Here is a 24,844-nt window from a genome sequence, read left to right on the forward strand (position 1 = left end):
ACTCCAGCGTCTTTAAAACAATGATTTCACAGTATGAAGGTTAAACTTCATGGCTTCATTAAGTACACTGTGATAGAGGCACTGACTGATTAAATACTGAATGACGTCAGGTGAGGTCATGGATATCCCAATGTAGACAAATTCATCCGTCACTGAAAATAGTCCCCCCCAAAATGCACTATTTTCCTGTTTGATTGTTAAATTTAGAAAGCAGCACAACAAAGAGGATTTTATTGAGGCTTTAAGAGCTGGAAATAAATTTTTAAAGTTTTGTATGTTCAGAGGGAGAAAGCAGAAGCGAGAAAGTATGAAGCAGAAACAGACAAACACATGGCTGGTCTTTAATCTTTTTTTTTTTTTTTTTTTTTTTTTTTTGAGAGGGAAGGGATTTGTACATGAATTAATTCAAGGACTGCAGAATAACACCAGACTTATCCTCAAGTCTTAAAAAATGATCTCGTAAACATGCTTTAAATACTTCAATGAGAGCAGCTCTCCAAGGAAACACACCCAATAGTGCATTCAAAGTGAAATACATCCACACTGCCTGTACTGTACAACATTTATTTACTCCTGGAGCTCAGGTAGGCAGCCCTGCAGCACCAGTGTTCGTGGGTACGAGGACATTTATTTTTTGACATGTAAAAGGCGAGTGCAGACGAGGCCATCATGCTAACAGCTACAGTGACTAGATTTGTTTTGATGCCATCTAATCCCCACAGTCTCCAACCCCGCAGACTGGAAATGAGTTATTAAACGTCAGCTGTGTGAACCCAAACAAGCCAAACACCAAAAATGTCCCTTGGAGTAAACTTTCCCACTCTGGGTCGGACCAAAGAAAACAGAGGGTAGGTGTGAACGCACCCTCAGATGATGTCATACCTTACCTCACTGCTGCAAACCTGCTGCAGTTTTACTAAACACGCACACACATACACACATAAACACACAAAGGTAGTGTTTCTGGGGGTCAGGATGTAGATGGGATTGGCGGGCAGCTTTTGGGGGTGGGGTTGAGGTCTCTGAAAGGCTCTGAATGGCGTTGACCCTGCAGGCGGGTCAGCAGCGTGGTCCGGCGGATGCTGCTGTCCGAATCCTGGTGGTGGAACCGGCTTCTCAGGTGGCAACAGCACGGCAGGCTGCGGGCGAAGTCCGACAGCAGGTTACCGCTGAAGATCATGTAGATCCAGGGGTTGCAGCAGCTGTTGAGGCTGGCCAGCAGGGCGGAGAGCGTCACAGCGGCATTCTCAGAGTCTGCAGGGGAAACGGGAAGAGAGATTTATGAAGCACACTCGGAGACGTCAGCAACTAAACCAAAGTGTTTTTCCTCTTAAAGTACATGTACTTGTCTGAAACACACTGGAGTACTGCCAGCCTGCCGGGCAGCTCTTAATAAGGTTTGGCCGCTTTCTTGTAGCTGTGGCCTGCAAAGCAACCCTGAGCAAACGCCAGTATTAACAGACCAGCTCATCTCTCCTGGACCACCGATAACAAAGACAGCTGATGCTGAAGGCCGCGTGAGACTCAGCAATTCTCTCCTGATTAAAGACAGATCATTTGCTGTGAGACAGCAGCAGAGGTTTGGAGGGATAGAAATGGTAATAATTACTGACTTGATGGAGTCGCTGAGACAAGTTTGATTACAGCAGAGCAAATGGTTAAGTCCAGTGAGGCATTCAAAGAGCAGTGCATCAAATAGAAATACATGCAAAAACACATTAACTACTCTAAAAATACATTATTTGGCCTTGTTATCGTATTCAGGCCTCCTGTCTTTATGTCCTCCAAGGTCATGTGTTTGGAAGAGTCAGCGTGTCATTCTGTTTGTAAGCACGATAACTTACATTCACCAAAGTCTTCAAGGTCAACTTAGTGATTTATAACTTATATAACCTCTTACAAGTGTGCTGTGTATTAACAACACATAGAAAGTACCACATAAAGATTTTAAATATCATGTCACATTTGACCTCTGACCTCTCCTTCAAGGTGAATAGATTGATCTGAAGTTCAAAGTGACAATAATGCTATGTAGAGCTATTTAAAACTTTTTGTCTAACTGCCATTGTTTGTATTGACAACATATAGACATATGGTGAGTATGTGGATACTAAATATCACGTTACTTTGAACCTCTAAACTCTTCCTTAAGGTCAAATGAGGTAAAACTTTCATAAAATGACTTTTATATTTAAAACTATAAAAATTCTGCTGCCTTCAATTCAGTTCAATTTAATTGTATTTATATAGCATCAAATCACAACAACAGTTCCTTCAAGGTGCTTTATATTCTAAGGTAAAGACCCTACAATAATACAAAGAAAACCCCAACAATCAGCAGGCACTTGGCGACGGTGGGAAGGAAAACTCAGTTTTAACAGGAAGAGACCTCAAGCAGACCCAGGCTCCAGGAGAGGCGGCCATCTGCTTTGACCAGATGATACTGGTATACAGGGATTCTAAATGTCATATTGACCTCTGTCCTATGAACTATGACCTCACGTTTGCATTTAGGAGCTGCCTTTCTTTCAAGTTGAGCTAAAACGTCTTCTATCTGAGAGAAATGAATGAGAGGATGAGCTGCATAGTAGTATACTTTGTATAGAAGTATACTTCTATACAAATCAGCATCTGACTTTTACTACACCACAAACGTCCTCAAGTACATTTAAAAGAACAGATAAAACTACATGAATTTGTAGAAAATACAAAAGTGTTCAACTTCTGGCCTATCAGAAGTTTCTCTTGCCATGCTTCTTGTCATAAAACTGTGTTATTCTGCAATCTGTTGAACTTTTGACTTTTTGGGGCCTTTATATGGACAAAAATGTCATTAAACAACATACATAACATCCAGTTGCTGATATGATCGTTGGTTCCCAGTGTGGCCCCGCCTGTGTGTGTGTTGACAGAAACACAAATATGTAATCAGCCAATCACGGAGCAGCAATTCAGTGCATTTAGGCACGTAAACACGATGAAGATGACCTGATGAAGTTTAAACTGAACTGCAGGACTGAGATAAAGGTAATTTAAGTGACTCTACAATACACACAGGGTCTTCTTGATTGCAGAAAATTGGAAAAATGTTGCCTGCTCAGCAGAGCATCTTTGGGATGTGGTGGAATGGGAGATTTACATTGTGGATGTTCAGCAGACAGATCTGCAGCAGCTGTTTGATGCTGTCGTGTCAGAATGATCCAAAAATGATGTTTCCAGCACCTTGCTGAATCTGTGCCACAAAGAATTAATGAAGCTCTGAAAGAAATAGAGGTCCAGCCTGGTCATGTCCATGTTCCTGATGACCAAAATACCAGAATTTAGACTTGAAAGCATTTGCCAACCGACCAGCACCACTACATTGATCATTGTTTGAATTTTTGGCATTTTAAAACATTTGACAATGAATCTCAAATCTGATATGTTCTAGTTTTTCAACTGTACAGAACCTCCAGCAGAACCCAACAAGCCCAATAGGTTCCCTATATGATGATACTAGAAAGCTTCATCTCTGCTTCAGCCATTAAATGCATGCTTTAATAACAGATATGGTTAGGAAGGAAAGAGTTGGTATTTGTTTAGCCAGTTTAGCCATGTGTGAAGTTTCCAGCTTTTTCAAATACCAATTAAAAAGTAGAAAATATAGAGAAGTGTGGCAGGTCACAGATAAATTGGAAAGCAGAAACTTGTAGCCAACCTTAACCACAGAATAAATTAAAAGAGGCGATATGTGAATTTTTATTATTATTATTATTATTATTATTATTATTATTATTATTTCTTTTACATTTTTTTTTAAACCTCAAGCCTGTGCATGTCAGTGCAGAGTAATTTTCCGATGATAGAAGTCAGGATATGAATTTTATTTTGCAGCTTCGGACTCTGTTAAAGGAGAAAAGGCTGCCCTGGTCTGCTCACCCACTTGAAGAATTTCATTATCACTGTCATACAGAGCCTTACTGACTGGTGAGGGCATGAGTGCTGCTTCCAGCAGCTTGATGGGAATTCATTTTCAGGGAACATCAGGGTTATATCATTCTCTGGCCTAAAACCAGTCAGAGCTCTGAACTTTTTAAATATAATCCCTTTCTGAGTGCAAGGAACGATTTAACCACTTTGTGTCATCTTGAATCCAAACTGCTGCCAGAGAGGAGCAAATTAAAATGAAAGATTTTAACCAAACTGAGCCTCACGTGTGAGAGAAATGTTATAATATGCGAGACAGTAAACTGGCTTAGAATCTGTCGATTTATAAACTGACCACATTTTTTACAAAACTGCCAAAAGATTATCAGCATATTCTATTTTGTAAGCTATGATCAAGATCTAATTTAAAGAGTTTAGAAATGCTTCATGACTTCACTGATTCGATCGCTGCCTGTGTTGAAAAATATTTTTCCGCCCCGCAGCACGTTTTACTCCAAGACAGGAGCTTAGTGTCTGAACTCTTTAAAGCCATAATTACACCAACAGTAAAATTATAATAATTTTAAAAAGTCAACCTGCCAATGCAGCGCTGCCTTCAACCTGTATTCTTTATTATGGCCAGCAATGGGCGACTCCTCCGGTTGCAAACAGACATTATGTTTGTGAAGAAATTTATGGAACCAGAAAATCTCACAGAGTGTCTGTGAAGGTTCTCAGTCATCCAGGTCATCGTAGTCTAAGGAAGTCTAAGGAACTTGGAAAGAAAAGCGTCTGGACTTCTTTAAGTTGCTTGAAGACGTTTCACCGCTCATCCGAGAAGCTTCATCAGTTCTAAGAGTCAAATGGTGGAGAGTCCCAGATTTAAGCCCTGTGGGAGTATCCCCCCAAGAGGGACAAAGGACCCCCCGATGATCCTCTACCTAATCACATGAGCCAAGGTGTGAAAACGGGTGTGGGTCACAATCAGCCAGGGTTTCTCACAGAGTGCAGTTCTCTAAAAGAAAAATTTCGATTTTAGTTTGAAAATGTGGCTGAAATATCTTCAGGTCTGCAGTTACTGCCTGTGTGAAGCTTTGGCTCACATGCCTTAAATTTCTTTGCACTGAAGAAATGTAACTGTTGGTTTGTTGATGGTTTGCTCTTCAACTGTAATTTCTTCTTCTTCTTTAAGTACTTTCATTATGAGTACACTTTGTTTTATGAGGGTGCTTCATTTCGCACATTTTTCCAATATGTCACATTTTTTAATCTGCACCATCGGATGATCTGAGGAAAATGAGCCTTTAGCTCTATCTGGTGTAATATATGTAGTGCACATTGTTCTTGTTAAATAAACCCAAATCAACTTAATTAATTAATTTAAATAAAAATTGTTTCACCACCTTGTAAAAAAAGTTATTGAGCACTGAAGCACGTTTAAACTATTGTGCACAATAACGTCTGCATGCGGGCACGAGGCTAAACACGTGCCTACCAATAGCAATATTACATTTGGATTCATAGGCTTTGCATTGTGATTTTTATTTCACTGAAGCCGCCAATAATTGAACCAAAGACATCTTAATTAAAGAAAACTTGCTCTTTAGCATTCTTTTAATTCCCTTAAAATCCCTTCCAGAGAAGGTGGAACGTCTAAAGCTGCATTTTCAGGAGCCACAAAGCAGAAATTTTGACAGCAGGGTGGACAAGTGCGCTAATTTGTAGATGACTGCAAAGCATTTTTGCCTCATATGTTGAGGCGATGTGCCTCTTTGTGGCTCAAAGGTGAACACATGTATCACCAGAAAAGATGTGGCTCAAACGGAGACACGTGGATGTGTCTACAGGCTGAAATAACAGTGTGACAGGGGAATACGTGAGCTGTTGGTTTCTGTTTATTCTCACAAGAAGTTGGGATTAAATTTAAATTAGCATAAAAGCATAAAGCTTTGGAATTACAAAGCTAAAGGAAGACTTTAGCTTTGTAATTCCAAACCTGTGAAGTTCGCTAAATTTACTTAACCTCCTAAGACCCGAACTCTTCCACGACATGCATTTTTAATTTCTCTTTGATATTTGGGCATATTGGGGCCCGATGAATGTAAAAACAAAGAATTACCAGATTTTATTTTATTTGTTTACCTTATTTTTGTTTTTAAGAAAAATAAGAGCCACATATGAGGATATTCGTTTAAAATTTTGATAGAACAGTAGCAGTATAATGTCCTCGTAAGTGGATATCAGACCCTTGTAGAGCAAAATCGAGTATTTTGGTCTAAATAACCCAAAATGTGATGTCCACATATGTGGACGCCAGGTCCTAGGAGGTTAAACCTCAGTCTGCTCATTCGCTTTACTCACACTTTGCCACAAGTGTGATTTATATTTTTAGTAAGGTTCTGGTCCTGCCAGTAGGTCACTCACCGTCCCAGGAGAAGGTCTCATCCCACACCGACCACATTTGCACCGTGAAGAAAGGTGCCCAGCACACCACGTACGCCACCACGATCACAAAGGTCATCTTGACCGTGCGTAATTTGGCACGGGAGATGGTGCTGACGCTGCTCACCGAGCTCCGGCTCAGCATCCCGCTTTTGCTGGCCTCCGCGCTCTTTCTCCTCTGGGTTTTGTATTTGAGGTTCCTCCAGATCGTACGGCAGATAAATCCATAGCAGAACACGAGCAAGGCCACGGGCACCACGAAGATCCCGACCGTGATCCAGGTGATGTACGCGCGAACCCCCCACGGCTCCACGAAGTGTCCCCAGCAGTCGTAGACGGCTGAGCCGGGGCGCACCTCGCTCAAGGAGAAAATGCAGTACTGCGGGGTGCTGAGGACCAGGCTGCACGCCCAGGTGGAGCCGATCATGATATAGGCACGCTGCGTGGGCTGCTGGAGCGTCTGCAGCGGGTGGCAGATGGCGATATAGCGGTCCACGGTCATCATCACCATCATGTAGGTGGAGGCGAACATGCCCAGCACCTGCAGGTGCTTCACGATGCGACACAAGAAGTCCGGCCCATAGAAGCGGAACGTGACCTCCCAGCAGAGCTGCGGCAGCACCTGGAAGAAGGCCACCACCAGGTCAGCCAGGCACAGGTGCTTCATGAACAGGTGCATGCGCGACGGTTTCCGCCGGGCTCGGTACGTGGCGAGCAGCACGCTCAGGTTGCCCACCACCGCCGCCACGAACGCCAGGCTCAGCACGGTGATCTCGAGCTTGGCCACCTCCTCGTTACGTCCGAACGGATCGGTGTCGTTTCTCTTCAGCTGCTGCGTAAAGTTAGAGCTATCGGTGCAGTTTTGGTGCGTGGCATTGCAGGAGCTCACCGAGGGGAACGGCATGGTCACCGTTTCTCCTCCGGGCGCACGGAGGTGTCTGCGCGCTTGTGCGTAACCGTAACCGTCCTCCAGCGTGTACGGGACAATCGAGAAGAATTCACGGGTTAAAAATCCAGATGGGATCCATCTGTTTCCCTGCGAGGTGCACAAAAACTCCAACCTGAATCCGAGCTGCAGATCTAGCCCCTTTTAAAGTACACTGCCCCCGAGAACCAGCCCTCTGCATGCCTAGCCTCACTGTATCCAAAGCCCCACACACGCGCACTTCATCACCTTACCCCCTCCCACCAGCTCCGTGCTTAGGACAAAGTGAAAGGGGGGGGGGGGGAGTTAAAGATGAACATAGAGGACAAAACAAAAACTGAAAATACCAGATTAAAAGAAAAACCCAAAACCCCCCGATTATTTATTTAGTCTTTAAAAAATTGCTTTCAAGGTCTACTTTTTTTTTTTTTTTTAAAATGTCACTATAATAATTTGTCAGTTTCAGTTTTTGAACTTCATCTCCGACATTTTTGGAAAAGTAACAAAAGCCACAAAATTCCAGTTCTGGAAGTCAGAAACTTTTCCTAAGCTACAAATATGTGAAATCTGAAGATCATAACTGCTGCTGCTGTCTTGTGACCCAGAATATTTTACTGTTACTCTCAAATTTTTTCCCATTTGCCCTGCTGTGAACCCCTTTTCCAGTAATTTAAAATTACATAATGGAAATTTAAAATGTCACATCTCAGGGTGCACGCTGGAAACCACGGGCCATGTTATTGGAGAGAGAATCACAATGATCATGAGCAAGACTCTGGCGACAGTGGGGAGGAAAAACACCATTTAACAGGAAGAGACCGATGACCTGTCCAGGATAATTTTATTACCAAAATCAAAGGTATATTTATATTTTCTCATCATAACATACTAATATGTTTGGTCAAACACAGCAGTATTTTGTGTTTTAAATATCAGTGGAGCAACACGGGGACTACAGCTCTGCCTTTGAGACCATCCCACCCAGTAGCCTGCTCCAAGATGTCCGACCAGGATCCACACTGCGCATCTCACTTCCCATAACACAACAAAAAAGACAAAAGAAATGATTATTCACTTTGGGAGGAAGCAGAATCTCCATGTGTAACCGGTGTGTTCCTGCACACGGCACACACGTATACAGCATCTAGTAAAAACAGGTGTAATGATGACAATAATGAACTAAAACACAATCAGAAACATCAGGGTGGATAAAGATATAATTAGTGTTAGAAAAGAAATGACACTGACCTCTGCCACAGAGGAATTGTAGAAAAGGAGAGAGGCCAAAGGGGTACCACAAAATTAGGGTTGCACCAAAGAAAAAGAAAAGGATGAGGAGGGGCTGAAAATGAGCTGATAATGAAGATAACTACAGGCTTGGAGGTCTTAGAAGTCAGGTATACCACAAACAGTTTGGGGTTTAGAACACATTATGTGTAATTATAAGAATATGTCATTTATGACCGGGTTACACACACATCCTGATACATCAACGGGGAGAAGGTGGAGAAGGTGTCCACACTTCCTGAGAGTGTGCCCCCCCCCCCAAAACACACACACACCAATTACAACACATGCAACAACAATTACAGGAGTAAATCACAATGTGCACTTTGATGGATTTTTAATGTGCAGTAATGGACTTTTTAATGCACACAGTGACAAAGAATGTATGGCACTGTAGAAATATGTTTTGTGTGCCCGAGTGGAAAGAACTGTTTTATTATTTCTATTTACGGTATAACTTATTTATATCATAAAATTAATTGAGTCAGATTTTGAGTGCAACTACATTTAGTTGTACATGTTTTTTTCTGTGAGTCTTTAATAAGTGTTTTATAATGCGGTCAAACAAGCATTCAGTAATCCAACTTAAAAAATAAAAAATTCAAACCACCAAACTTGGGTGAAGTAATGAATACCATTAGATACAACACCACGGCTTAGCTGTCAGTTTACATTTTGTGGCATCACATGTAACGCCTGCAGGTGGATGAAACTATACTGAGCATGTGCAGTAGGCAGAAGCAAACCATGATGCTTGAAAACAGCAGATCCAAAAGGTAAAAAAAAATCCCTCCATAAGCATCAGAAGCCCACTTGCCAACAGGCTGTTTTTCTTATGAAGAATAAAGTGTGAATCCACATTTGTTTTCAGTTTATGTGCATATTAGAAATAAAAAGATGACACTGTGACCATTAGAAATAATAAACAGCAGTGCTTAAAGCCTTCCTGCACATTTTCCAAACCAAATTTGCCTCACGGGACGTTTAATTCTCCTCCTCTGTGGCAGAACTTCATCGTCCCGCCATCCTCTGCCAATGAAGTAAATAACGCCGTCACTTCTTGCACTTGCTGCCTTACAAGGCCACAACTTAGTATCTTAATGTTCAATCTATATGCAAAGAACGCAAGCTGAGCGAGGGATGGAGAAAGCGCACTGTTTTTCATGTCAGAGGCAGAGCCAGCTGCTGATGCAGACGATTACATAATGTGTTGTGTTTAAACAATGGTGGGTAATGGTCAGGGCTGTCAGGAGTTATAGATTAATTACGCTGTGATTAGGAAAGCTGTCAGGCTGGCATGGAAAATGATGCATGGCCCAGGCCGGCGTGCACACTGATAAGGGCTCAGAGGAAGGCCCACATGGGAAAAGGCGCATGTTACATGTGTATGATATACAAGTGCACACTGCAAACACTTCCATTCTCTGTTTTGAAAGGGTTATGTGACCAAAGCCACAAAAATCAGTATTTTCTCCAGGCACGCATATATTAGTCATATTGATTTCACTGTGCAAGTCTGAGTGTGGTTCTGGAGACCTCAGCAAAGCAGGGAAAACCACCTCAAAGCCAGAGTTCAGGAGCTTGGCAGAAGTGTTTTTGTCTGTCTGTCAAAATGTGCAAAATTCAAACATGAAACTTAGCAGGTGCACAGCTCAGTTCAAAATACAGGATCTACTTCAGCTGGTGCGATCCCAAACACGACATGGTGTCTAGCTTCAGTTATTTATATTATATAAACAAAAACATTCAGCTAATACTAAACAGGAAAGCAAAATCTATAACAATCTTTTGCTTTAAACCACAGACTGTATATAAAAGATGGACATGGCCAGCATGACATCACAGAAAGATATTTTAGACACATGTGGTCTGATTGCAGAGGTGGTCCCTGAGAGGTCAAATGCACTGTGACTGAAGAAAACACCAGGAAATACAAAAACGCAGCAAATTTTAAAAATAAAAAATGGAAGTGTTTCTGGGGAAGAAAAATATTTGTCACTTCTTTGAACAGCTCAAAGAAGTGACAAAGTAAACAGTAAACAGTTAATAGCAAACGTGTGTCTACAGCATTATATGAGTCGCGTGATTAAAGTGTGTCTCACATGTTTTTGTTTCTGTCACTGTTCCGTCACGTTATTATGTCCCCAGAAACACTTTCATTCTGTTTCGCGATTGTTTTGTTTTTTGTTTGTTTGTTTTTTGTGTTTTGTGTGCTTTTGAGGTATTTTTCTGTTAGCTGTTGTTTTCTAAGTTGCCGTGCGTTTGAACTCTCAGGGCCACCGTAGTTTTCTGCCCCCAGACTGGTTCACTTAAAGCTAACTCAAGCCCGACACTGGTCTGGCTCCTGAAGCAGAATAAAATCCAAAATCCAAATCTGTAACCAAAAAAGGCAGCGTGCCATTAAAGGCAGGCAAGTAGGGAAACAAGTGGACACAAAGTTTGAGTCAAAAAGAGATTTTAGGCAGAACAAGTGAAGCTGATGTGAAGTGGTTTAACCGTTTAAAGCTTGGACCATGAAAAAAAAGCCAGAAAATTCCCCAAAATTTCAAAATTTTTCAGAATGGAAAGTTTATTGAACCATCTGACAAATTTCTTTCAAAACTGGTGAAGATGAAAATTGCCTAAAAGTCTCAAAAACTCATAATAAATGGGATGATATACTGAGTGCATACAGACTAAAGGTTTAAGCCTGCATTCTTTTTAAATACCACCAGGGGGCGATAGCTGTCGTTGCAAAAGGACTTCCGGAAAACAACCTTCGAACTTGACCGTGCTGAGATTATGGGCCAACATCCTGAATTAATCATGAGTTAGTCTTCTGGTCTAAGAGTCTAAAGGATGATTATCGAATGTACGATAATGGGCTAATGACTTGTTATTAATGAGCGTCAGCCAATGAGTGCTTTCACAGTCAGATCCACCTTTGGTCTGCAGAGCCCCCAGAAGTTTTCCAACACTGCTGACTCTCACTGTGATTTTGCATTTGTTTTGTTTTGTGTTTGCTTTTTATTATCTGCTGAATTTTTAAAGTAAAATAATTAAATTATTAGCAAATACTAGCAAGCTTGGTTAGAAAGGTGAAAGGCACAGATGCAGATATTTGCTAAACAGTCCAAAGTGAGCACAAACTTCTTATGTTTGAAAAAAGTCAAAATAAAAAATGCTCCAAAAGTTACCGAAACTGCAAACACAACGGAGAGGTCAGTGGAGCCATTAAACTCAAAGTGGCACTACTTTAACTTTAAGCTGTAATAGAAACTATATGGATGAGTTATAAAAACAAATCTACAGTCTTCATTATCATTATGAAGGAGGAAATTCTTCATGGAGACCAGTGTGTTTTGTGTCAGGCTGTAAACATGTTTATTTCTGCTGCAAGGTTTATGCAAAGAGGCTATGAGCACAGACTCACCTTTGAAGCCAGCCTCAAGTGGCCACTAGAGAAACTGCAGGTTACCATTTGCATAGTCACAGCGGTCTTTTTTCAGTGCTTTGTGTGTCTTTAGGGATGTTTGAGTCCCTTTGTAGCTATTTTGGTAGTTTATTAAAGAAAAAAAAATGAGGGTAATTTTTGCTTTTGGTGCGTCCTGACCTGTCCAGGGTACACCCTGCCTCTCACCCTATGGTAGCTGGGAAAGACTTCAGCCCACCCAGATGGAAGGATGGATGGATGGATTGACTGATATGTTGATAAACACTTTTCCTTCCTAATTTTGACTCTTTCGCTGGAGGTGATGTGGACAAATAAGCACTGTGTCAGAATTTTTTTTCCCCCAAATTCACATTTTTCTGTCTCCTACCACATTTTTAGCCTATACATTTACATGTTTGTCAGTCCCTGAAGGCTATGAGTCTTTTAACATCATCAGTTCAGGAGTTTTTGTTCCAAAATAGATTATGTAGGTTTTCTGGAGCCAGAAGTATCAGCATCTGTTCCAGGCAGATCATTAGTATCGATCTACAACGCTATCAGGACTCACAGATGTGGATTTTCTGCTCCGAGGCTCTAAATAAATCTCACTCATTGCCCCTTTGAGTTTAGCTCTCGGTACACTTTAATTAACTATACATTATCCTAGTCAGTGTGCTGGGCTTCTCTATTATCTCCCTGGGTCCAGGTTGGGCACTTCAATACACAGTAATTCAATCCTAAATCAACAGCACGCCTCGGGTCCAAACTGTGAGAAGCCAGAAAGAAAGCACACCAGAACTGATATGAACTGAGATGCCAGAACTTCTTCCACCATTCGAGCCCTTTAGTGCTGGCCAAAAATGAATCAAAGCCTCTTTTCTACTGGAAGTTTGAACCAAAACACATGACTCATGAGCTTCTGGATGAAGCAAGAGCTTCTTCCTTGAAAAGCTTTACAGCTTATTGTAATAACTCCAAATTTAGAGAAGGACCACAAAGAGTTTCAAACCAGCTTAAAAAAGACACAAAACATGCAAATGTGACTCAGAACAGTCCTAAAAGGCTTACATTTTTACAAAGAGGCTCAAAATGAACCTAAAATGAATTAAATTGGACCCCAAAGTAGCAGCTGGAAAGAGGAAAAAGCTTTAGTGTAATCATGCACTTTGTCAGGGGTGGTTTGTGCTGGTGAGACTTAAAGCTGGCTGGAGCAGATGAGCAAATGGAGAGCGATTAAAAGAGTGATTGAAACTGACAGTTATATAGAGAAAACCCTGCAATCAAGCAACTCCCTATGAGAAAGCACTTGGCAACAGTGGGAAGGAAAAACTCTTTTAACAGGAAGAAACCTCAAGAAGAACCAGGCACAGCAAGAGGTGGCGTTGAGTAAGACAGGATAAAACATAAAGACATAAACAGAAGACTTAAATAAAAACTAATGATTAATCAGAAAACAGTTTAAACACCATCTACGATATGAATGTTTCTTTTATGTCCCTCTATGTCAAAGATACTAAACTGGTGAAGACACGAGGCAGGATAGATCCATGCTTTCACGTCGAGTGGGTCTCTGTCATTGTACTAGTTTTGTTTTATTTTGAATTTTGGATATTTTGGTGATCATTAGTTTACCTTGCTTCTTGCTTCACATCTATCTTTTCTGTAGTTCCTGGTTATAGTTTTGGTTATAATAAATTTTTTTGTTTGTTTGTTTTATTGTTTCACTCTGTGTTTCTGCCAGGACCACAGGCAGGGTCACTGGGAGGTTACTTCTGGGCAGCATGTGGCCCACGGGCCGCCATTTATAAAGGCTTGCACTAAAGGTTTAAGCCTGCATTGTTTTTAAACACCACCAGGGGGCAATGGCTGTCATTGCAAAAGGACTTCCGGTCCTTTAGACATCTACGGAAAACCTTCACCTCTGGTTTTAAAACACCATGACAACAGTGAAAACCATCATCGAGACTTCACCCAGCTGTTATTTTGTCTGTAGCTACAGGTCTGCAGAGCAAAATCGCTGTGATTTTGCATTTGCAAGAGAGACTTCTGGTCCTTTTCCTTGTTTTCTACCAGAAAACAACCTTTACTTTGCGTTTCTGCCAGGGACCACCAGCTCCCAGTTGTTTAGAATTTAGTTCTATGGTCTCATGTCAATTTTTATCCATTTGTGTCTGTGTTTTTCCCCATTTAGTTATCTTGTTTCACTTCCTGTTTATTTAGTTATTCGTCCCTTGTGCCTGGGGTTCAGTTTTGGAAAGCTGTTGAATTTTGGCCTCAGTTATCTGTTCTTACCTGAGGTTGTGGTCTTCTGCTGTTGCAGCATTCAGAGATGCTCTTCTGCATATCTTGTTTGTAACGAGTGGTTATTTGAGTTACTGTTGCTTTCCCATCAGCTCAAAGCAGTCTTCTGACATCAACAAGGCATTTTCACCTGTGGAACTGATGCTCACTGGTTATAGTCTCTCTCTTTTTTCTTTTTCTTTTTTATACTGTTTTCAGTAAAACCTAGAGATGATTGCGTGGGAAAATCCCAGCAGATGAGCAGTGTTTTTTAAATGCTCAGGCCAGCCCGTCATGTTCAAAGTCTCTTAAATCACCTTTCTTTTGTCATTCTGATGCTCACCTTGAACTTCAGCGGGTCGTCTACGCGCCTAAATATTTTGTGTTGCTGTCATGTAATCGACTAATTAGATATTTGCATATTTACCAAGCAACCGAATGGGTGTGCCTAATGAAGTGGTGTATGTAAGAAAGAAGCACCACAAGGATAATTTTGTAGAAAGACTGATAACAAGACAAAGAAACACACATGACAACCTCACAGTTTAAAGCAAACAAAGAAAAAAGCGCACATAGAGACTCAAAACAACAACATGTGTAAAATTACCACCGAAGAAAACTTGTAAGGTGTACATATTAAAATATAGTGTTACATTTAAAGCCTCAATGAATGATTTGAGACATGTGGATCACACATCTCCACAAAGTCTGGCTGATGACCTGGCACATACTAACTAACTCCCGTATATCAGACATATAACTTTGTAACTTTACTTACATTGCTGTCACAGACCTGAAACAAAGCTGTTTTTTCAAGTTTTAAATAAATTTCAGACCAAATGCAATTTTTACCTGACAGCAGGAGCTTTTCTTTAATTTACTGGAACTCCATCAGTCAGAGAAATGGCGCAGAAACCTAAATCTCCCTCTAAGAGGAATAAAAATAACATAAAGTTGCTTTTTTTTTATTGTTTTTTTTTTTTTTTTAAAAGGAAGCGAAGTAACTCAAAATTGCTTAATGTTGCATGGAAAAGATTCACAGGTTTTATCGCCACAGTCTGACATCCCTCAGTGGGAAACAACCTCAAACAAATAGCATCTGAGTGGGTTCGTCCTCTAAAACCTCACGGTGAGAAACGGACCATCGTTTCTGTCTGCTGCTGCAGCTCTTACTCTGAGTGTGTTTTTGGGAGATATGACATTAGAAAGAGCTGTTTACCAACGTGAGCTTCCACCACAGCTCTCATCTGAAATCCCTGAGATTAAACATGTTCAAACTGCTTTTTAGGAAACACAATGAAAAACAGAAAAGGTGATTTTAACCTGTGGGTGCTTCTTTTTTCCAGTTTTTTCATATTTTTTAATATTTGTGAACTTCTCGTAATCATCGGTTTGATAAAATGTTTCTCCTTGATCATTTTGATGAGTCATTTTGAACTGAGGGTGTTACATAAATGAATGTTTTGTGGTTTTAATTAAATTTTATTGTGAAAATGCTGCAATTTCAAATGCACGTAGGCTAATTTTACACATCAGGCCAATCAAAGAACAACAAAGCTGCATTTTCCTGTCTTAAAACTCAAAATTTAATTTTCAAATCTTTTCCTCGGTTTTATGATTGCTTTTTTTGTTGGAGGAAGTTTCTTTTATCCTCTCTGTGCTCTTTTGTTGAATCATGATGAATTCACCCTGTGCACCAAACTCTCTCTTTAAAATTATTTTGATGATTCAGTTTGAACTGAAGGCCAGATATGTCAAATTCACATGTTAGTTGTGTTACTTGTGGACCTTCAGTGTTCCTGATATTTTTAGGCATTTTCCCCATCTGAGCATCCTCCAAGTCAAATGTGACGGGTAGTTCAGGTCTGCACAACCTGCAGAAAATGAAGAACCTGTTACTGGTTGCACTACTGACGTGTGGCCTAGGCTATGAAATAATTAAAATATACTTGGGATTCATAAAGCAATTTGTAACCCCACAGGAAGCGCTTTTCACCTACTGCACACAAATGGATGCAAATGCCCGGACAATCGGCCAAATGCTGCCTGGCTGAGAAGTGGGACGGGTTAGGGAAGGAAGTGACAGCAGAGTTCACCGGTAATGGGAAAACCGCAAAGGATCAAAAAAAAATAAAGAATGAAAATCACCGACAGTGGATCCAGTGGACACTTTATATTGTTTTTAACAATTGGTTTCACTTCAGCTATTTGTATGCTACAACTTTGCGTTCCACCATGGCTCGCTGATGGACAAACAACAGCACAAGCATGGCCCACAGACTGCAAAACTTTGTATACTGCCTCCATCTGACAACAGAGCTCTCTGCAGGCAGAGGAGTCATTCCTGGACTTCCACCGGGCTGCGAACACACAACCTCTGCTGGGCAAGAAAAAGTCCCAGAGGGGGATGTCTGAAACATGCATAGCTGTTTTTGATGCTCTTACTCTTTTCTCAAGATTATCAATAAGAGGATGATATGATATAATACACAAATTTCTTTTGCTGGAAAGTCAAATAAAGATGGAAAACGTTTGTCTCCAATGTTGCAAACTTAAATTGACTTTTGCTTTCTTCCTTTTGGATGAAGGTTTCTGTTTTCTGTTTTCTGGTAGACCAACAAGGTTTAAAACAGCTTTTTTCAGCCTGCTCAAAAGAAGAAATTATAGCTTTGTTATTTTGTGGGTTACATGAAGCTCAAAACGATTGATTGTCCTCATTTTCAGTACAGCTTATTTGTAGTCTGTTGTGTCTGTATTGAGAATGTGCATGTGAGGATGGATGACTGCTGACAGAACAAATCTACCTACAGGTACAAATACAGTAAATTAAACCTTGACACAGTTTCTCAAATGTTTGCTTGTTAATACAGATACTAATGTCATACAGATTGATACCCATGTGACATAGACACAAATACTAAGGTTATGATTGCTTACTGTCACCAGGTGAAATCTGCAAAGAGAGTGCTGCAGTTTGCATGGAAGATGTTGACTTGTCTCCAAATAGTTTTCCACTTCTTCTAGAGTGATAGTGAAACCTGAAAAATTAATGCAAACTAAAAATGGAAACAGTTCACAATCAGAATAGAAGTTCCACCTTTTAAAATGTGTTGGTAGCAGCAGTAAGGCCCGACTGTCGCACTGAAGGTGAACTTTCTTTGTGTTGCGTCTCACCTCTCAGTTTTACTACAGCTAACAGAGGAGTTTGTGAGCGTTTGCTGGCAAACTGGCCTCTTCCATGCAAACAGTAGGAGACCCCAGCAATCTGCTAGTGGCCAAAGCAATCGCAAGAAGGGTTTTAATGTATGGTTTTAATGTAGCAACCTTAGGAACCACTCACCAACAGGTCTTGAGGCTTTAGTGCCTATGACATGTAGGACACCAGCCCTCGAGGCCTGGAGTTGCCCACCCCTGGCCCATGGTGTTATCAGTCTGGTCACTTGTCAGTGGCTTAAGTGTTCATGAGTTACTGTTTCATGAACCGAACACCAGGTTATGGCGCCATATGCTGATGCGCATCAGACCCCTAGCAAAGGCGTTAGTTGATATAGCCAAAAAGACAGTGACCATGGAAGTTGGAATCCTCTAAGGCGTACATAACAACTGACCTGTTGAATCAATTAAAACCTGAAAATGGATGGCATCAGAGCGTCTGGCCCATAACTGAGCATTGTTAGCAATAACAGCTGCAAGAGCTACGCCTCGAGAGCATGAGCCCGGGTGGAGGTGCCACAAGTGCGGATCTAGCTGTTTGTTAAAAATGCTCAAATGAGAACTTGGACAGATGAAGTGGAGAAGGGATCCATGTTGACTGAGAAGGACTGACAAGTGACACTGGGGTGGTTGTACTAAGCAGGAGGTTGGTGGTTCGGTCCTTTGCTGCTCCAATTTGCATGCACGTATCTGAGTTGCACTGGAGTGGTAATGTTAAGTAGAAAGCACTTAGAAGAAAGGCACATGGGTAAATTAGACCTGGTGTTTAAATCGATTTGAGTGATAGTACAGCAGAAAAGCACCTTATAAGATCCATTTCGTTTACCATTTATTGTTGTAAAGTCTAAGGAAGCTTTGTAAGCAGCTGCCATTTTTTCAAAAGTCAGTCATCTTTGTCGTCTAAACTTTTCTCATTTATTTCCTAAGAGGCAGGAAGTCATTAACAGCCTCTGAACAAAACAAAAAACAAAAAAACAGCCGCCATTCATTATCGCAGCTCAACATCAGCATGAGGATCCCTGATGATGAATTATTGCAGATTCAATGACCTGAGGTGTAACCATTAGTTTATAAACACAATCCCAGCACAGGAGCCATTTAATATTCTTATTCATATTCAGCATTTTGTCACGTTTTCCCCCTTTAGGACGGTGAAAATCCTTCATAACGCAAAGAGACAAAATGTCCTCACTCACTCCTGTGTGGATAAAATTCAGTTAGGTCAAGTCATGTTTATTCATAATGTACACTTAAAAACAACCCCAAGCGCTTTCCAATAGAGGAGAACAGATTAAAAGTCCAAGTTAAAGAAATGAAAATATGACACAAACAAAAAAAAAAAACACAATTAAAAATTAATTAAAACATGATTTTAAATAAGTAGCCTCTCTCATCATGAATGGTTCAGGCAGCTAAGAAAAACACAAAGTCTGATTAATTTTAATAAATATAATAAAATTTTCATGGTCTGTGGGCTTATTTTCTATTTTATTTTCTATAGTTTGAGTGCTTTCTTATTCACACGTTTTTATTGTTTCTTAGTATCCTGATTCTGTGTTCTTAGTTAACTTTCAGGTTCTTGTCTTGGTTACAGTTTCTCTGTGAAGTCTTTGTTCCCTTTTGGCTTTCCCATCTCGTTACCTTGATTATGTTCAGGTGGTTTTTTGCTATCCTGGCATTTCCCTGTTCTTGGATCAGGCTCTGACCAGAATGTCTGTTTGGATTTTGCTTCCTTACTTCTTGGACTTGCAATCCAAATAAATTATTCTTCCTGCTACGCTTTCCTGAAAAGTCTAAAAAAGCAACAACAAAAGCATCATGGCCCCAGAGTTTGGTGCTTTGATCAGTGTTTATGTCAAAGTTTTGAATTCTGTTTGGTTTTACTGTCATAGTCAGTATAATTTCTATTCTCAACTTTTGATTTGTTTCTTTGCATTTCAGTCATTTCTCCTATCGCTTCTCCATCTCTGTGCCTCTCTGCCTTTGCACATCCTCGACTTATCTCGTCACGCCTCAGGTCCTCCTGCCTGCGTGGAGCCTGCATGGAAAAGCCAAGGGGCGATGGCTTGAGGCAACAGGTTTTTAACTGAAAGAGGCACCCTCATTTAGGAGCCATCATTTCACAGCTGCATCACCTGTCCATATTTTTATGAATGCTTACAGATGTTTGGGTTTTTTTTATCATTGCAGTTGAAGGTAGAAAAAAAACAATGCACATTTATTTGTATGTCACAATTCATTACACTCAAAAACATCTTCTGAAGTGTCTTGATAAATGGTGTTGGGGGTCATGGTCCTCCAAGATACCCTGTCTCTCACACCGTGAAGTAACTCATTTGTTGTTGTTTTTCATCCTCCAGATGAGCCACATGTGCTGCAGTGATGGTATTCACAGTTTTCCTGTTTATTGTCCTTGCTTTGCTTCCATGTGTGGACATAACTGTAATGGAAGCAAAGGCTTTTTCTTGTCTCAAAAATCTTTCATAATGTCTTTTCCAAGTCAGAGAAAGCTTTCTTTGCTACTGGATTCTTCATGTAACCATGAAATGGATATCACTGTTCACGGTAGAATCCAACTATTCATAAAAGATCAAAACATTAAAAAAACCACCCTATGTTTAAGTCAGGGTAGACGTGTGGCCTTCTTCTGATCTGATTTTCTTTCCTTCTGTCATGCCCACAGGTGGAGTTGTAGGCAGAGCCTTCTCTCTGGGTAATTGAGGACTAGGAGGTGCAGCTGTTCTCTGCCAGATAGTTTTCACCAGCTTGATGCTAAATTGACTGTCCATGATGTTTTTGAAACTTTGTGCGTTCCAGTTTGATGCGGTTTTCTCGTCCTTTTCCTGGTTCCCTTCTGTGCAGCTTGTGTTGGAAATCATCCCTTGCCCTGTGGAGAACCCCTAGCCACGCCAGCTCATTAAACCTAGCACACAGAACCAAAGCCTTACCTACACCTTACTTCTCAACCCACTCACCACCGAGCCGACCTCAGCCTCAGCCTTGCTATTATTTCCATTCCATTGCTTTTGAATCAGGCTGGTCTAAAAGAGCAGCAAAAAAGCACTGACAGTGGACACACAGACTTTTTTAAGTGAGAGGTGTGGACCTCAGTGACCTGGAGGCAAATAATGGATCTGTGATATATTTGTGAGCTGTTCCCAGATCGTTGATACACTTCTGTACTTTAGCAGCTGCACTATTTTCAAGCTTTGTATATATACAGGAAGTTAAGCAGTCCAGCCAAGAGGTGATCAAAGCCTGGATAACTGTGTCTAAGTCCCTTTGGAGACAGAAATAGCTTGAATTTAGTGATACTTCTCAGCTGGGAGCGAAGCTGCCCTTCACAGAATGATTGGCATGTTTGTTAAAGGAAGTTAGAATCACAAGAACACAAACACACATCCTAGTTAGCGAGTAGAAAAACATGTCCCTGACACACGCACTGAAACATGATTACATGTGTAATGACCTTTCTGAGAATTGTTAATGGCTAGTGCAGCTAAGAAAGAAATGAGCTTTGATTAGCAGCACTTTTATCTGACTCCAACATGACCCTTTAATTAAAGTTACGAAACAGCCGCTGAGCTCAAGGATCCGACTGAGCGCACACACCAGCAACTGTGGAGACTCACTCGGGGTCACAGCATGAGCATCTCTTCATTTTTGAATAAACACTCAGCACAGCACAGGGCTGCTTTGAGACTTTTTTTTATCTAGATGTACAACATAAACACAAATCTAGATAAAAAAATTTAAAAAAAAAAAAATCACTGCCTAAAAGACACTGCTTTAGGGCGTGGCTTCTTTACAACCCCACCCAACTTCTCATTAATCCCACTGTGGAGCTAACCTGGGTTGCAGCAAGGGAGCTCATGAGATAACACGACTGGTTTTCAATAAACAAAACCTCACGTTCTAGTTTAGTTTTCACAGACAGCACTGATAACGTGTCCACACTGGAACAAAAGAATACTTTTGCTCTGTTAGCATTCAGCTAATGAATGCTAATTGGCATATCTTTTGTTAATAACAAATAGTATAAAGTGATAAACGATAAACTACAGCAGGCACACGTGTGTGGTGGATGAAGGTTGAAGTGCAGTGCTATACTGCAAATTTTGGTATCGACCCAATACCAAGTAAATACAGGGCCACTATGATACCAATACCTTTAACCTGTAAACAGACGTGACAATCAACACAATTAAGTTCAGACATGTTTCATACTGCATATTTTTCATACTGCATGTTTGAGGCATATTTTTTAATTTCCCCCCCAAATAATTTAGAACACTTCAGTGGGCTGCATCCTAAACTTGGAGGATAGAAACAAAATATCAACCCAATGGCACCTGTATCGAGCCAATACCAATACCAACTGATATTTAGATTAATCTAAATGTGGCTACCATGTACTATCTTGTCCGTTATAATCTCCCAATGTTATTTTACTACACTCAATACCTGTCAAAGCAGGTTTAGCCAAAGAGTTTAGCCTTCATACCTTACATTTTGGACCTCAGCTCCACATTGCAGTAATCCACTCTTTAGATGCAGTCTGTGGGTGTACTTGAATGCACCTTTTAACATTTTCTAGGTAAAAGTTTCATTTTCTTTCAAACTGCACATTAATGTGACCTCAAACTATCTGAACTTAAACTGCATTCATACCTCTACCAGCTGAACATTTCAGCCACCCACTCTCTTTATTTTTTCCCAAATCCTGCAGAGGCAAATGCTCTTTAATCACTGAAATCCAAGATTTCTGAGTTGGTTTGTAGTTATTACCTTCCCCGACTGAAGCTGAGCATTTCAGTTTAATCTTTTACCCTGTTTAGTACCATGCCAGATGGCCACACAGTTTGCCAGTCAGCTGTGGTCATGTTGAGTGCACATAAAAAAATAAAAATCCTTTTTTGTTTCCTTCAAATTTCACATAAATGTGAAGCCAGGACCTTGAACTGTCAGAAGTTAATCTGTTATTGGACGAGTCTGCATTTACTGCTACCACCTGAACATTTCAGCCTCTTTTTTTGCTATATGAGCTATGATGTGGTTTGCAGATTGAAGCTGAGCACTGATTTTTAAAACTACCCCAGTTCAAAAAAACAACAAAAAGCCCACTGCTTTCTGTTTAATCTTTGTTTAGCTTTAGGAAATGTTTCCACCACCAAATGTGTGCAGTTTACTCTCATTGTGACATGAGTATATAAATCTGTGCATCACTTTCTCAGTTATGGAAACACATTTTGTTGTGCTCCATCATCTGAGCCAGTGGGAGGAGTAGATAAACAGAAAAGGCCCAAGAATGGATTCCTGAGGTACTTATAATTACCTACAGACACAAAGCACCCCCTGTCCTTAAAAATGATTCAAAACAATTTAGTTCTGTTCAGCTGTGTTGAGTGTTTTTGTTTTTTGGGCAAACATGGAAGTTTCTTTCAAATTTCACATAAATGTGAATCCAAGAAGTTGAACTGTCAGCACTTAATGTGTTTTTGGATGAGTCTGCATAACATGAACATTTCACCCACTTAGCAACTTACTTTTTGCTATTTGAGCGTGTAATTACCTGCAAAAACAAAAAAGTTAACGTTCTTTAAGTGAGGCTCAAAGCAGTTTAGTACTGTGCCAGAGAGTCCCAGTCAGTTGTGGTTATGCTGAGTAAACACTGGAAAAAAAATCCATTTGAAGAAACCTTCAGATTTCACATAATTATGAAGACAGAGCCTTGAACTGTCAGACCACAATCTGTTTTTGGTCAAATCTCCTACCAGTTGAATATTTTGAACTCTTGCTGACTTCTTTTGGATACTTTAGGTATTATGAGATAGTCTTTGATGAATAGTGTGAACTCAGTCTGTGCATTAGGGGTTTATCAAAATCCTGCTGCTTTTAACCCTTGAAATCCAAGATTTCTGGCTTGGCTTAAATGACACCGGTGTAAGACTATTCTTTTCCAGTCAATATTTTTATGAGCTCATGTTGATGAAGTTGGTCCTAGTGATGAAGTTCACTCAGGTTTTAGCCGTAATCACTGCATAAAAATTATTGATATACAGTATCTTACAAAAGTGAGTACACCCCTCTCATTTTTGTAAATATTTTGTTACACATTTTCATAGGAGAATGTTGAATACATATATACTTTGATACAATGTAAAGTAGTCAGTGTGCAGCTTGTACAGCAGTGTAAATTTGCTATCCCCTCTAAATAACTCAAATAACTGCAAATCGGGAGAAGGTGTGTTGAATTTGGTGTTATTGCTCTCACACTCTCTCATACTGGTCAACGGAAGTCTAACATGGTAAACCGTGGCAAAGAATTCTCTGAGGATCTAAAAAAGAAAAAAAAAAAATCTCTATGTAAAGATGGCCCAGGCTATAAGAATGTTGAATGAACAGTTTTCAGCAAACAGTTTGCTGAAAACAAGCAGACTAAGGACATGGATTACCTGTGGTCTGATGAGACCAAGACAAAGTTATTTGGTTCAGATGGTGTCAGGAATGTGTGTTGGCAACCAGGTGAGGAGTACAAAGAGAGTGTGTCTTGCCTACAGTCGAGCATGGTAGTGGAACGTCATTGTTTGGGGCTGCATGAGTGCTGCTGGCACCAGGGGAGCTACAGCTAACTGAGGTAACCATGAATGCCAACATGTACTGTGATATACTGAAGCAGAGCATGATCCCCTCCTTTCAGAAACTGGGCTGCAGGACAGTATTCTAACATGATAACAACCCCAAACACACCTCCAAAAAGACAAGTGCCTTGCTAAATAAACTCAGGATAAAGGTACTTGACTGGCCAACCATGTCTCCAGACTTAAACCCTACCGAGCATCTGTGGGGCATCCTCAAATGGGAGGCGGAGGAGTGCAAGGTCTCTTAACATCCACCAGCTCCATGATGTCATCATGGAGGTGTCAGGGAGCGCTGTGTGGCAGGCAGGAGTTGGACCCAAAATGCAGGCACTCAGACTCGAGGGATGAACTCAAAATACTCAGCTTTATTTGCTGGCAGGGGAAAAAACTAAACCACACTGGGGAAAATATAAACTACACTTTACAGCAAGGCACACGAGGAAACACACAGCTAGAGGGACGACACGACACTGACTCAGAGAAACACAGGGTTTAAATACACTGGGAAGTAACGAGGGGAATGAGACACAGAAGGAGGGCACAGCTGGGAGAAATCAGAACTGACGAGACAAGGAAGCAAAGCAGGACACATTCACATCAGACACAGACCTTCAAAGTAAAACAGGAAGTATAACACAGAGACCCGAACTTGACACGGTGGAGACAGCAACTAAGAAACACAGAGACATAAACCATAAAGCAGAGGACTCTAAGAACCAAAAAACTAGAGATGATAAA

General features: G+C 40.7%; 1 protein-coding gene across 1 annotated transcript; it reads right to left on the reverse strand.

Moving 5' to 3' along the window:
* Positions 1-464: 464 nt before the first annotated feature.
* LOC134616009 (arg8-vasotocin receptor-like) lies at positions 465-7,357 on the reverse strand. The gene is made up of 2 exons (XM_063460776.1): positions 6,331-7,357; positions 465-1,254 (listed from the first exon to the last, which is right to left on the reverse strand). Exons 1-2 carry the CDS (start codon positions 7,250-7,252, stop codon positions 971-973), a joined length of 1,206 nt encoding a protein of 401 aa, XP_063316846.1. The 5' UTR covers positions 7,253-7,357; the 3' UTR covers positions 465-970.
* Positions 7,358-24,844: the final 17,487 nt, after the last annotated feature.

Source organism: Pelmatolapia mariae, linkage group LG17, assembly GCF_036321145.2.
Source record: "Pelmatolapia mariae isolate MD_Pm_ZW linkage group LG17, Pm_UMD_F_2, whole genome shotgun sequence".
Classification (NCBI taxonomy): domain Eukaryota; kingdom Metazoa; phylum Chordata; class Actinopteri; order Cichliformes; family Cichlidae; genus Pelmatolapia; species Pelmatolapia mariae.

Coding starts and splice junctions, on each gene's coding strand:
- LOC134616009 (XM_063460776.1), bottom strand. CDS start 7,252: ATGCCGTTCCCCTCGGTGAGCTCCTGCAATGCCACGCACCAAAACTGC. Junction 1,255..6,330: donor TGAGACCTTCTCCTGGGACG/GTGAGTGACCTA, acceptor TTTCCCCTGCAG/ACTCTGAGAATGCCGCTGTG.